General features: G+C 36.1%; 1 protein-coding gene across 1 annotated transcript in view; it reads right to left on the bottom strand.

Moving 5' to 3' along the window:
• Nucleotides 1–7,918: 7,918 nt before the first annotated feature.
• Nucleotides 7,919–15,343, bottom strand: part of metap2a (methionyl aminopeptidase 2a) — a 13,248-nt gene continuing 5,823 nt past the window's right edge. The window contains exons 4-11 of the mRNA XM_067391106.1: nt 14,401–14,503; nt 13,690–13,851; nt 13,310–13,491; nt 11,468–11,562; nt 11,300–11,396; nt 11,105–11,208; nt 9,646–9,761; nt 7,919–8,610 (exon numbers count right to left, since the gene is read on the bottom strand). Of these exons, the coding sequence (XP_067247207.1) occupies nt 8,358–8,610; nt 9,646–9,761; nt 11,105–11,208; nt 11,300–11,396; nt 11,468–11,562; nt 13,310–13,491; nt 13,690–13,851; nt 14,401–14,503 (1,112 nt within the window). The 3' untranslated portion in view covers nt 7,919–8,357. The remainder of the gene's footprint in view (nt 8,611–9,645; nt 9,762–11,104; nt 11,209–11,299; nt 11,397–11,467; nt 11,563–13,309; nt 13,492–13,689; nt 13,852–14,400; nt 14,504–15,343) is intronic.

Here is a 15,343-nt window from a genome sequence, read left to right as displayed (position 1 = left end):
CAAGTTGTTCCAAACCTGTATAAATGGGAAGATATTTGGAAGAATGTTAGTAATCAAGCAGATCTCCCCCCACAGCAAAACAAAGACATTTATACAGGTTTGGAACAACTTGAGGGGGAGTAAATGATGACAGAATTTTCATCTTTGGGTGAACTACCCTTTTAAGAATGGAATGGAATGGATACATTGAGACAAAAAAAATTGCTAACTAGATACTGTGAGTAAAAAATGAAACCTTAAGGCCATCCTTCAAGCGAATCCCTTTGGAAACAAAGATGGAGTTCTCAAAGTGAACACGTACCTTCACTCTAGGGGTCAAACAACTAAAAATCAAGTCAGGAATCTTGGTGTGATTTTGGAGTCAGACCTGAGTTTCAGTAGCCATGTAAAGACAATAACTAAATCAGCGTATTATCATCTGAAAAATATTGCAAGAATTAGCTGCTTCGTCTCCTGTCAAGACTTAGAGAAACTTGTTCATGCTTTCATCACCAGCCGGGTGGATTATTGTAATGGGCTCCTCACTGGTCTTCCCAAAAAGACCATAAGACAGCTGCAGCTCGTACAGAACGCTGCTGCCAGGATTCTGAGCAGAACCAGAAAACATGAACACATCACACCAGTCCTCAGGTCCTTGCACTGGCTTCCAGTTGCATTTAGAATTGATTTTAAAGTACTGTTACTTGTTTATAAATCACTCAATGGCCTATGACCTCAATACATTGCAGATATGCTCATAGAATATAAACCTAACAGATCACTCAGATCATCAGGATCAAGTCATTTAGAAATACCCAGGGTTCACTCAAAGCAAGGAGAGTCTGCTTTTAGCTGTTATGCCAGCCGCAGCTGGAACCAGCTTCCAGAAGAGATCAGGTGTGCTCCAACAGTAGCCACATTCAAATCCAGACTCAAAACACATCTTTTTACCTATGCATTTGCTGATTGAGCACTGTGCTATGTCCGAACTGTTTGCACTTTATTTTATACGTATCTTTTTTAATTCCTTTTCCTGTTTTTATTTCATTTTTAATGTATTTTATATCTTTTATGTATCATCTTGTTATTCTGACTTTTAATGCATTATTGCTGTCTGGTTGAAAGAGCTGGGAGAATTAGGAAGAAATTTATTAGGTTAAAATTGGGTAAATTTGACAAACCATGGGGAAATTTAAGCTCTAGTGCATGGTTAAGATATCTCTGGATTACAGTCAGGACACTTTCCAAAGGGGAAATTTGAACTGCGTTCCATAGGTAAGATATCTCCGGAAGGGGGACTAGGGCTGTGTGGTGCAGTTTGAGGTGTCTTGGCAAAAGGGGAGATTGAATCTATGTTTATCAGTTTGAAGTGCCTTAACAGGTAGCAGTCCTGTTGGATGAGGAAGATCCATTCTGATCTGCTCTGATGAATGGATCTGTTTAGATCCAACTCTGATGGACGACAACTCCCTGAGACTTCCTAGCTCTTCCATCCAGATAGCAAAATTCTCTGTTTTTACTGTTATTTCTATTCCTCATGTTCTATTTTTATTATTCTTTTTTATGTAAAGCACTTTGAATTACCATTGTGTATGAAATGTGCTATACAAATAAAATTGCCTTGCCTTGCCTTGCCTTGAAGATGGCGCCAAACCCTCCCTCACCAAGCTTATTGACGATTTTATAGCAGCTCAAAATGTCACCTATAAAAAGAACTGGACTTTTAATTTTAAACATTTTTCATAATTAATAAACTTGTAGTTTTATTTTATGAATGGTAATTTAGAGAGTATTTGTTATTTTTATTTATTTTTTTTATTTTTTTTCACACCTTAAAAAAAGAGCTAAAATGTAATTATAAATTGTGAGAAACCTAAAATGTTACAGCAGTTTTTGACAAAGTACATAAAGGTCAATTACTGTTGGGGGTTTGAGCTGGAGGAGGCAGAACCTGCTGATCTTCAGCTGAAAGGACATGATTCAGGGCCACTGGTGCGAGGTTCCCGAAGATCATGCTTCTCTACAGAACAGCTCGTATGCTTTAGAGAATGCTGATTAAAGCAATAAGCCATGGTTTACAGTGAATTTATAACAGCTAAGGGGCATTGTTAGGCGCGACACGACCCCTTAGCTGATATAAATTCACTGTAAACCACGGCTTCATGGGACTTATTGCTTTTATAAAACGGTTACCACACAATACAAATATTAAAGCCAAAAAATGTGTATCAATGCAACTTTCCTGAAGTAAAATCATTAAAAGGCTTCCTTCCGCCAGAAGAAATAGTCCCTGACAGTGAACAGCAACATTAGTTATTTATTAATTTATTACGCCATTAGATGGTGGCAAAGATTGTCTTTATGAGCGAGTCACTCAGTCGCAAAGACTTTTATATTGAAACTTGTGAACACGGAACAAGATGCAAAAGACAAATGCTTTGACTAGCAGTGTCAGTGTCAGCAAGGCACGGGAAAACCCATTAAATGTTAAAGGTGCTAAAGAGGAGGTTTTGTTTTATACATTTTTGCAATATTACTTGAAACTGTCTTTACTAACTGTTAAAAGACTATTTATTAGGTGCACTGAAAGGAATAATATTAATATACATCATCTGTGCACGAGGTAGGGCCTTAAAAACAACAGCCGATCGTTTACACGATCATCGCATCAACGCATGCACTCATTTCAAAAACTCAGTCGACGAAAAGATCCTCTTTATCACCTTTAAAAGGACAAGATTGCAGCGTTCAAACTGATTTTTTATTTTGAACATAGGATTGATCTGAAGGAAAATGCTAAATTTGAATGCAGGTAATACACTCGGTCAATCGATATCTTTCTCACAATACTCTTCTACATAATACTGTAAGCTTCAATGAACAAAATCAATAGAGAACAAACATTTTTACATTGCTAAGAGTGGTTGATTAAAGACAGATGCAGCAACATACACATTCAGTGGCGCAGTGATACTTATGTAATGCGGTCAGTTGTATGTTTTCAGCTTCGAAATGGCTTTGAACGCGGTTCAACCAATCAAAGGTCCGGAACTATCCGTTTTATAGTATTATTTATGGCATACTGATTGTGATTCTTAAAGGTGATAGAGAAGATTTTTTCGTCGACTGAGAATCCAAAGACTGTTACTGAGCTTTTGAAATGAGCGAATGCTAAGAACAGCCCCCCTCCTTCACAGCTTTTACCACCGTTTACAGTTACAGTTTACCACCGGCATTCGCTGTATCGTGTTAGTAGATTCATTATGTCGGACTCACCGCAGGTAACTCATAATCTGCAGTTGTTACTCCTGTCTCCTGACAAAAACATTGCATGCGGCGCCTGTGGAGTGTGGAAAGTTACTGGAGCGCGCAGGCTCTCACAAGGAACGTCATGGCAGTGATTGACAAGCCAGAGGGCCAATCGTTTATGCGATGATCGCGTAAACGATTGGCTGATGTTTTTAAGGCCATACCTCGTGCACAGATGATGTATATTAGTATTATTACTTTCAGTACACCTAATAAATAGTCTTTTATCAGTTAGTAAAGACAGTTTCAAGTAATATTGCAAAAATGTATAAAACAAAACATCCTCTAACACCTTTAAGTGGTTCTGTGTTTTAGAAAATGTCATATGTTAATAATAAAATCATTCTAAGGGACATTAAAGGGATAGTTCACCCAAAAATGAAAATTTGATGTTTATCTGCTTACCCCCAGTGCATCCAAGATGTAGGTGACTTTTTTTTCTTCAGTCGAACGCAAATTATGATTTTTAACTGCAACCGCTGCCCTCTGTCAGTCAAATAATAGCAGTAGATGGGAACTTCAACTATAACAGTAAATAAAACTTGCTTAGACAAATCAAAATTAAAACCTGCGGCTCGTGACGACACATTAATGTCCTAAGACACGAAACGATCGGTTTGTGCGAGAAACCGAACATTATTTATATAATTTTTACCTCTAATACACCATGTCCAACTTCGTTCAGCTTCCTGTTAGTGAGGTCAAAAAACGCGTTGTGATGACGGAAGTGATGTCTCGCCCATATACTTCAATGAGCGCGAGACATCACTTCCGTTGTCAGAGCGCGATCAGACCTCACTAACAGGAAGCTGAACGCAGTTGGACATAGTGGTGTATTAGAGGTAAAAAATGATATAAATACTGTTCGGTTTATCACACAAACCGATCGTTTCGTATCTTAGGACATCAATGTGTCGTCACGAGCCGCAGGGTTTAATTTGGATTTGTCTATGGAAGTTTTTTCGACTCTTATTGTTCAAGTTCCCAATCACTGCTATTATTTGACTGACAGACGGCAGCGGTTGCAGTTAAAAATCACAATTTGCGTTCGACTGAAGAAAAAAAGTCCTCTACATCTTGGATGCCCTGGGGGTAAGCAGATAAACATCAAATTTTCATTTTTGGGTGAACTATCCCTTTAACTTTCCAGTAATTCATTAATTAAATTCCCTTTAAAGGGTATTTAGCTGAAAATGAAGACAAGACTTTTGGATGTGAAGCGCTCCAGTAAACAAAAACCACATTGGCATTCACATCACGAGATTCACCTTCAGTACCTCTCTGTCATGCCGGCGCAGTACCCTGGTCCTCCACTTTTACTTTCTGATCTGAGCCGGCCCTCGGGTCAGAGAATTGACGAGAGGGCGACTCCATCCTCCTCCTCTTTCTCCCCTGCCTCTTGTTTCCCTCACCAACACCAATGGGCTGAAGATAATTCACCGCCCGCCACATTAGTGCTGGATGTTGGAGGTGCAGTTTGAGTTGTACAACAGATCAAAAACCTCATTCATAGATGAAGACATGCTTGTTCTGATCTTGTCTAATAATGAAATGGTAGCATATAGGGTGAATTCAGATTGAGTGGGACACTTTTTGCCATTGAGATGAGTGGGGAAAAAGTGTCCCAATCACCTGATTTCATTGAACTATGTGGACATTAATTAAATCCATACGAAAAAGGTTTATGGTCATTATACAGATTTGAATATATTTTTTTTATACAAAATAGCTTTCATTTTCTTTTCTTTTCTTTTTTTCCAAAACAAACTACTGTTTTATTGTAATAGCCTATATATTTTGTACAATATTATACAATTTGATTTTAAAATAAACATTTCAAAACATGTATGTACATATACAAATACCTTGGTTAGGCACATACAATGTAAGTGAATTGGATCACATTTTGAAGGCCATAGGGTCAGCCATCTAACACTGAACTGGACTAGATCCAAAAAGCAACAGTATGAACACAAAGAGATCTGAGACCACATTCCAAAAAAAGGAACCGAGTCCACTTTCAGGGACAGTGTGAACATAAAGAAAACTGGGTCCTGTTTCACTTGGTTCACTTAAATGAGTCAGTTCTTTTAAAGAGTACTCAAGTGTGAAAACACCCTTATTTACAACAAACTCCAGCTGGTCCAAAACGCAGCAGCTAGAGTTCTTACTAGAACCAGGAAGTGTGACCATATTAGCCCAGTTCTGTCAACACTGCATTGGCTCCCTATTAAACATCGTATAGATTTAAAAATCTTGCTAATTACTTACAAAGCACAATGTTTAGCTACCCAGTACTCAAGCGAGCTCTTAATGCATTATAGTCCTTCACGTCTATTGCGATCTCAGAATTCAGGCCAGTTGATAATACCTAGAATATCAAAATCAACTGCAGGCGATAGATCCTTTTCCTATTTGTTCCAAGCATTGTTCGGGAAGCAGGCACACTCGGTCAGTTTAAATCTAGACTAAAAACGCATCTCTTTAACCTGGCATACATATTAAACATTATCAATTTATATTTTCACATCCGTTAAAGGATTATTAGGCTGCATAAATTAGGTCAGCCGGAACCGGGAACACACCCAATGTACTCGTTACATTGGAAGAAGAATGGCATCTACGCTAATATTAGTCTCTCCGTTTATGCTGAGGTTTAGCGTAGTCAACCAGATCTGGACCATATCCAGATCAGAAGAAGGACCTGCACCTAAACACGACCACAACACATCCCTGAAGTGTCAGCAGAGTTTGGGTCAACTAACCTCTCCCCTTGTGAAGGCCTCATCGTACACAACACAGATCCCCAACAAACCCATTTCCATACCGGCATGATGAATCCGATCTTCAACCAGATGGAACTGGATTAAATATTTGGACTGTTCGGATCCCAATCTGACTTCTAACCTGTAATGCTGCCTGAATCATAATCATGCACTGTTTATTGTTGGCCAGAGGAGAACTGGCTCCCCGACTGAGCCTGGTTTCTCCCAAGGCTTTTTTTTTCCATTTTGTCACCTGATGGAGTTTGGGTTCCTTGCCGCTGTCGCCTCTGGCTTGCTTAGTACTGTCTGAGTTGCTGTATAGATAAATGAACTAAATTTATAACTAATGATTTTTACAATGGAAATAAATCAATACTGAACTTACTTGAGCTGGACAATGACACTATTTTCATCTAGAGCTGCTTTACAGCCAAAACAAATTTTGTTACATTATTTTCCTGATATGTAAGGCTGCTTTGAAACAATCTGTAATGTAAAAAGCGCTATATAAATAAAGGTGACTTGACAACATGACAATGTGTATAAGGCAGGGCACAACGGCAGAAACGTAACTTAGGAGGCTGGTATCCACGGCTTATTCCGCACCGTCGTCTCTGCCGGTTTCAAAACATGTCTCCATTAGATTGTCATTTTCTGCTCGTCCGGCACTTTGCAACAACACAGCCTTGTTTCTGTACCGACTTTCAGCATGTTTCCTATAACAATGTCTGACGTTTACGTTTTACGTGGCGTGAGAAAGTCACAAACCACACAAAATTCGATCAGAGCAGTGAAACTAGGATTTCAAACCACATATGAATGTAGCTCAAAAGGGATTTGTAAAAATTGCATTTCATGTGATTTTTGGCCATTCATACTTGCTAAATTTGATGGGATTCCAATCGGATATGCACAAAAATCGGATTTGGACTGACAGTCTAAACATAGCCAAACATATTCCATTAACAAACAACCAAAATTCATGACTGTGAAATCTGCAAAATCTCTTGCGGTCAAACGTGACTTTTGAGTAAACAAACATGGCGGACGACGGGGAAGAAGAAATGGCGACAATAGTGTTTGGACTGATTTTTACAATAAATTCGCAGGGAAAAGAGGTTTGGATGAAGTTGTGTTATAACAACATTTACATAATTCTAACTTAAAACCTGATATTTTGAGTTTCCTCAGTTACTATTTGAAAATATTTTCAGTATGTACTCTTAAAGGTGCTAAAGAGGATCTTTTCGTCGACTGAGAAACCAAAGACTGTAACTGAGTTTTTTAAATGAGCGTATGTGTAAGAACAACCCCCCTCCTTTCGAGGGAACGCCTCCCAAATCTTGTGCACGAGTATTGGAACACGGCATTCGCTGTATCGTGTTAGTAGATTCATTATGTCGGACTCACCGCAGATAACTCATAATCTGCAGTTGTTACTCCTGTCTCCGGACAAAATCATCGCATGTGGCGCCTGTGGAGTGTGGAAAGTTACTGGAGAGCGCAGCCGCGCTCGTCTCTCACAAGGAACGTCATGGCAGTGATTGACAAGCCAGAGGGCCAATCGTTTACGCGATGATCCCGTAAACAATTGGCTGATGTTTTTAAGGCCCTACCTCGTGCACAGATGATGTATATTAATATTATTCCTTTCAGTACACCTAATAAATAGTCTTTTAACAGTTAGTAAAGACAGTTTAAAGTAATATTGCAAAAATGTATAAAACAAAACATCCTCTTTAGCACCTTTAATAAACCTCATACATACCACTTAATCTTAATTTCAGGAATAATGCATACATATTTTTGCAATTATGAAAGATTTAGCCTGTAAAAAACTACAAACAATTTGAAGTATTGTACAGTTTATTTAGTCTTTTTTAAAAAAAAAATTCAGGGAGTTCAAAATGTAATAGGTACTAGATGAGACAGTCATTTGATATTATACAAATACCAAAAAAAAAAACTGTAAAAGCTGTGCGCATATTGACTGATTCCTGATGAATTTGTTTTTCTTGCAAAAGCCCTTCAGTGACGTGTAAAGCCAAGCAGCCATACTCTTTGCATTCTCTCATTCACTACACAGAGTACAAATGAGTAGAAAGTCTTTATCTTGCTCACTTCGAAAACACATTAATTCGGGCACTGGCTTGTACACATGCATAGTAGTTTGCCTAACTTAATGCCGAGTATATGGTCAAATTAGCATTTCGGGTTTTAAACAAGTTTCTTCTTTTAAGAATGCATATGTTTGTTTATTTTTTGCATGGGACTGGAGTGTGAGTGTTTATGCATATGTACGTCTCAGTAGTCGTCTCCACGGCTCACGACTTCCTTGCATGTAGGTCTGAGCAGGATGGTGTGTTCGAACTGAGCCGTGTACGAGCCCTTGGCGTCACACAGAGGGGGGTAGGGGTCGATGATGCCCAGGTCACACAGGTTCTTCAGGGCCATCAGGTACTTGCTTTCACCCAAACGGTCGAGCCAGCGGCGACAGAACGCCAGGGTGCCGAAGTGTTCGTTCACCACGTTTAGCAAGTGCTTTGCCCTGGGCAGCCTGAAGTGCATTAAAGAAAGGTTACGAAATGTTTATTTTTTAGTTTATTAATCTGGTTTAAAGAATAGAGCAGTTTGAACATTCTTCAAACCGTCTACTTTGTGTTCCACAGAAAGTCATACAGGTTTGGAACGACAGAAGGGTGAGTGAACAATAACAGAATTTTAATTTGTAGATCAGCTATTCCTTTATGAGTTTCAAGCTTCTATAAAATGTACATGTCTGTTAATATTTTATCATTTAGATTTTTTGAGCAAATCGTTTATTAACCAATCTTACATAATTATTGCTTATTAACCAATCTTACATAATTGTTGCATTCTATATGTAAATAGTTCATAAAACTGTGAAGTGTGTTTGAGTAATTACAGCAATGTGTAAATAGTATTCAAATCCAAAAAACATTATTGCGAAAAATTGCTGTGTATAAAGCATTAATCATTTGTAAACCTAAAACTTATGTTGTAAATAGCTGCATCAGGCCATATGCATAAATGTAAACTCGTATAAATGCATACAATGCATTAAATTTTTTACAAAAAAATATTTTTATGAAAATGACCTAAAGACACTGCACACAATGCAGAAATTATTCATAAAAATACTTGTGTAATAGAGTGCTGCAGTCATGACGTAAAAACCCAGAAGACTAAGGGTACATTTACACAACAACAATGTACTAAAAGCAGAAACGTTTTTCCACTGCGTTTTTCGCATACAAATAACAACGTTGACAAAATGATCCCCCATTCACACAAATCTGCGAAAACAACTAAAAATGCTGTATTATGCTGCCAGGCCAGTAGTTGGCGATGTCACTTTGTAAAGAAACACTATGCACCTATAGACTGAATGCTTAATATCGCGTATGACGTCACAGTTTTCACAAATTCATGTTTTTGTAGTTTACACTGGGACAATAACAGTATCAGTTTTAAAAACTTTGCATTTTCAGGCCCCTAAAATGCCGTTGTCAAGTAAATGAATGGCCAAAATGTGAAGTTTTCAGACTAGCTGATTAACATTGGCTCTTACCTGATTGGCACATGTCCGACATCAAAGTTCTTCATGTAATGGGAGCAGTCCATGTCATCGTGCACCACACCTTTACCAGTGCTGCCGAACGTCTCAATCGCGAACACCTCCCCCTCCTGGACGTCAATGAACATTAATAGATAGCCAGTCAAAATACTTACATATTTATTCTATAAACATGATGATGAATGTAAAAAAAATGACCATTTCATTCTTTCAGTTCTCAGAAAGGACAATTGCACAACTTTAAACAATTAGCCTTAGCATATATGCTAGCATACAACAGCAACCACTGGGGCTTTTGAAACTGAATACAAATACTGTACAAGTGTATATTGTAAAAATTAAAAAAAGTAACATGAAACAGTAAGCAGTTTCAAACCGTAGTACTACATTGTTATTATCATGTCACAAATAAAAATGGTTGCTTTTTTGAATTTTCATTCAGGTTTTTGGGGTAAAACAATGGCAATATGATCAAGACAAATGTAAAAAAACAAACAAACAAACAAAAAATATTTTGAATTGAAAATACAGGCTATTATTTATGTGATTTATGTAATTCAACTGAATGTGACAAGACAAAAAACATTAGGCATACTTTTTTTTTTTTATAACCATGTCACTATCCAAAACCTTGTTCCAGTTCATTAGTGATAAGTCAAGATGAGTGCACTGCATTATGGGATACAGTATTCCAAGCAGCATATACTGCATAAATAGTAAGAGTACTAATGCCATTCTAAACATAGCCAATATGAAATGGTTAAAAAGTTTTAACCATAAATGCTCATCTTGAACTGCCCTCCACAGGTCAAAGTTTGAACTAAATTGTCATATACAATATGCTAGTGCAAGTATATAACAATTAGTTCAAACTTTGACCTGTGGAGTAATACAGTAATACACTTAACAGTGTCTATACTGCTGGAATTCTAGAGAAGAAGAAGAAGAGAGCTAGTTCAAGATGAGCATTTATTGTTAAAACTTATATATATATATATATATATATATATATATATATATATATATATATATATATATATATATATATATATATATATATATATATATATATATATATATATATTTTTTTTTTTTAAGAAAATGAGCGATGGTTTCTCTAGATAAGACCCTTATTCCTCGTCTGGGATCGTGTAGAACGTTTTGAAGCTGCGATGAAACTAATTTTGACCTTCAACCGTTTGGGCTCCATTGAAGTCCACTATATGGAGAAAAATCCTGGAATGTTTTCATCAAAAACCTTAATTTCTTTTCGACTGAAGACAGAAGGACATGAACATCTTGGATGACATGGGGGTGAGTAACTTATCAAATTTTAATTTGAAAGCGAACCAATTCTTTAATAGTAATAGTATGTTATTCCGAACATTACCAAAGGGATACGGATACCTTCAATTTAACACATACAAGATGATAGACACACACACAAACACACCTCCATTCTAGTGGCTTCTCCTCCCTTCACTATAGGCACCGTTTTACCGGCATGTATCCGATACTGACCAATTGAGTGTCCGTTCAGATTCCGGATAGGTTTGACTGAGGAAATACACACAATATGAGATGCATTTAGGAGATTAAGATTATTATTAATAAGAATTTGCAAGAAAGAATTTATTTCAGTCAACACCTTGGTACGTTTTCCCATCTATTTCAACCTCGTATGACTCCATCACTTCCTGTATTGCTTCTCCAACATCGCAAAGACGCACATCTATACCTGCACACTGTGGAAAGACACAATGTTACTTCTGCACACGCATGATAATTTATCACGTCATGATTCGCACATGCTTACCTTGATGCCCGTGTCGGTTGCATCTCTCACAGCCTCAAGCAAGCGGTCATACTTTGGATTGAAGGTGACGGTGAAGGCACAGTCAATGATCCTGCCTGAAACACACACACACACACACACTAAATGCTTTGTGCTCACACTATGAATCAAAGAGCGTTTTTTTGTCATACGTAAGTTATGCTAACATTGTTCCCACCATTTTATGAATCCTTTCTTATGTTAAAAAAGAAAAACACGCTTATGACAGGGATAATACAGAGACATTTTCATTTCACAGTCCATCGCTCATCTGCAGTCTGCTCTCCAGTGAAAACATTAAATCAAATGCATAATAATTTCCCCCCCACTTTCCTAATATGCATTTCTCAGATAATGAGAAACATATATTCAGACAAATATGTCCAAGGTTTGCTAGTGTACAGTTGCATTTTTGTTCTATTATTTTATATTAAAATTTGTATAACTAACTGTTGTATAAATAATAATCATCATCAGTCAATAATAATTCTTATTTTATATTTAAATATATGGATATATGGGTTTTAATTACTATGACTTTTAATAATAATAATTATTATTAAAGGCAATCATCATAATTTAATTCTTATTTTATATAAAGTAATTTACATGGCTTTTATTATGATTTATTATTAATAATAAACCATTTATTAATAATAACAACAACAATAATAAAATTATTAAAAAACAATCATCATAAATTAATTCTTATTTTATATTAAGTACTTTACATGGCTTTTATTATTATTTATTAATAATAATAATAATAATAAAAAACCATTTATTATTAATAACAACAACAATAATATTATTATTATTATTATTATTAAAAACCAATCATCATAAATTAATTCTTATTTTACATAAAGTACTTTATATGGCTTTTATTATGATTTATTAACAACAATAAACCATTTATTATTAACAACAACAACAATACAAATATTATTATTATTATTATTATTATTAAAAACCAATCATCATAAATTAATTCTTATTTTATATTAAGTACTTTATATGGCTTTTATTATGATTTATTAACAACAATAAACCATTTATTATTAACAACAACAATACAAATATTATTATTATTATTATTATTATAAAAACAATCATAATTTAATTATTATTTTATATGAAGTATTTTACATGGCTTTTAATTATGATTGTTTAATAATAATAATAATAACAAAAACAAAAATAAAAAAATAATTATTATTATAAAAGCCAATCATCATAATCATTTAATTATTATTTTATATTAAGTACTTTACATGTCTTTTATTATAATATTTTATTAATAATAAATGTATTGTAATTGTTTATTAATAAAAAGCCAATCATCATAATTTAATTCTTATTTTATCTTGCTTTACATTGCTTTCAATTATTATGATTGTTTAATAATAATAATAATAATAATAATAATAATAATAATAATAATTGTTTGTTTGTTTTTAATGCCATGCCAACTTCTGTGGCTATTTCCATAGTGAGAAAAATTAATGGTAAAACTATATCAGGTTTTTACAATTTATTTTTGCTAAAACAATAATTGGTTTATAATAATAATAATAATAATAATAATAATAATAATTATTATTATTATATTATTATTAAAAGCCAATCATCAATCATTTTAAATTGAGCTTTTAAATTGAGTACTTTATGATTTAATATTACTTTAACTACATGGCTTTTAATTATGATTAATAATACTATTATATTAGTATATGAATACTATATAATATACTATGAATACTATACAACTATACTATGAATACCAGACTACGGTTTTAAATATAGTGTTGTCCATGGCCGTACCGTTGATGTGTGTGCCGAAATCAATCTTGCACACGTCGTCGTACTGGAGGACAGTAGGGTCTCCAGCGTTTGGAGTGTAGTGAGCAGCACAGTTATTCAGTGAGCACCCGGTAGGAAACGCCAGCCCTGCGTTCAAACCGTTTTCTTTGATCAATTTCCTACTGCAGTCCTCCAACCGCTCGCTGAACCAGAGAACACATGAAAATGAGATGTGTCGCTAATACCAAAAACAACTTTGGGCTTGACGTCCATTTCTTTTATGAAGAACATCACTTCAACTGATATTTTCAAACCCGGTTGGAGTTCAATTTTTCTACTTTAACACTTTAAAAAAGAACCACACTGCAGGTTAACAGATGTTAATGTCATAACATCCTCACCAAATGTCAATCATAGTCATTCCAGGTTTGATCCAGCTCTTCACATATTGCCGCACCTGCCGATGGGCTTCGGCCGCCTGCCGGAAATCATTCCACATCTCCTCGTTGGCTTTATCCATCATTTGCTTCTCCTCGTTGCTCATTCTCCAAGCGGCACTAGACCTGAGAGGTCCAAAAACCACTTTAGATGATGTAGCAAGAACATTTATTTTTACCTCGAGAATATCCACCATCATATAAACACTATTAAAGATAGATAGGCCATTACAGACTTTCTGTAAGGATAGGGAAAAGTCTCATAAATGGGGTGAAATGGCAGCTTTTAGCTGATGTGCTATTAAATATTGTTTATATCAGTCAATTGCAACGTATAGCTAATTGGTGGTACCTTCTCCGACTATTATGGATAAAGTTTGGCAAAGTCAAGTCAAGACTATCCATTTACAAGCCATAAACGCCTTCGAAGATTCAGTAAGAGGTAAGATGATGTGAGGAAGTTAAGTTTCTGAGCTGGCCCTCGCACACAACTATTTTTGGAGAGAGTACTTTAGGCGCGAGGGAACATGAGTGACCTCTGTGTCAGTAGTCTCAGCGATATAATATTACACAGAGCACAGGGTAATACGAGGTAGAGCAGCCCGTAGAAAGCACAAGGTGACCTGAGGGCATTAAAGAGTGTATTCACATTGAGAAAAGACAAAACATCCTTACCCATCCTGTGATAAAGGGTATTCACACTCCTGACCCACAGGAAACACACCGCTGGTGTATAGATCACAAATGGGGATCGATGGTGGGTCCGTTTGAGTTTTGGCTACAGGAGAGAAGGTAGATATCAATGTGAGAACAACATCTTCAGTAAAGATGGGATAGGTCACATAAATGTTCACACTCATTTCGTTCTAAGCCTCTATGAATGAATCTTTTGTGGAACTCAAAAGAAGATATTTCACAGAATGTTCACGCTGCTCTTTTCCATACAATGAAAGTAAAGCTATACATTTGGATAGCATTTGGGCACCATTTCAAATGTGCCTATAGTTCACACAGAGCATTGTGTTAAAAAAGAACGTTGACGATATTCTGAAGATTTTGGTCAGTCTGAGTTTACAGAAAATCATGTAGAGTATGATGGCCACAGACACTGATTTTTAAGCTTCAGACCATGATTCCATCTAGTTGGAGCATATCAAGCATGTTTGATATTGTGACACAAATTGAAAGCTTGGTAGCGTGTGATAATCAGTCGGTTAAAGGTGCTCTAAGTGATCCTGGGCGGAGTAACTTCCGGTTGACATTCGAAGTGTTGTCAAACAAAACAGAGGCTAGCTAGACCCTCCCTCGTCCTCCTCCCCTCCCCTCCTGCTTCCTGAAACAGTCATGAACGCGCATTTAAAATCAATCTTGTCGGTTATTGGCTGGGGGCACTGTTTATGTTTCGTGGTCCAGGCTGCAACAGTTTGTTTTTATTGCCGTTTTTGGAGCTTGTGGCGACTACAGAGACCGCGTTTTTATTTTTATTATTGTTCATGGAACAGGCAGCTAGCGGATAGTGAGGAGATGTTTGCTGTATGTGACAAAAAAGGTTTTGGCCTAAAAACGCGTGACAACACTTAAAGCACCTATAATGTAAGACGCCCAGTTTTTCTCTGTG

This window comes from Chanodichthys erythropterus, chromosome 8 (assembly GCF_024489055.1).
Source record: "Chanodichthys erythropterus isolate Z2021 chromosome 8, ASM2448905v1, whole genome shotgun sequence".
Lineage (NCBI taxonomy): Eukaryota > Metazoa > Chordata > Actinopteri > Cypriniformes > Xenocyprididae > Chanodichthys > Chanodichthys erythropterus.
This window is presented reverse-complemented; position numbering and strand designations above follow the sequence as displayed.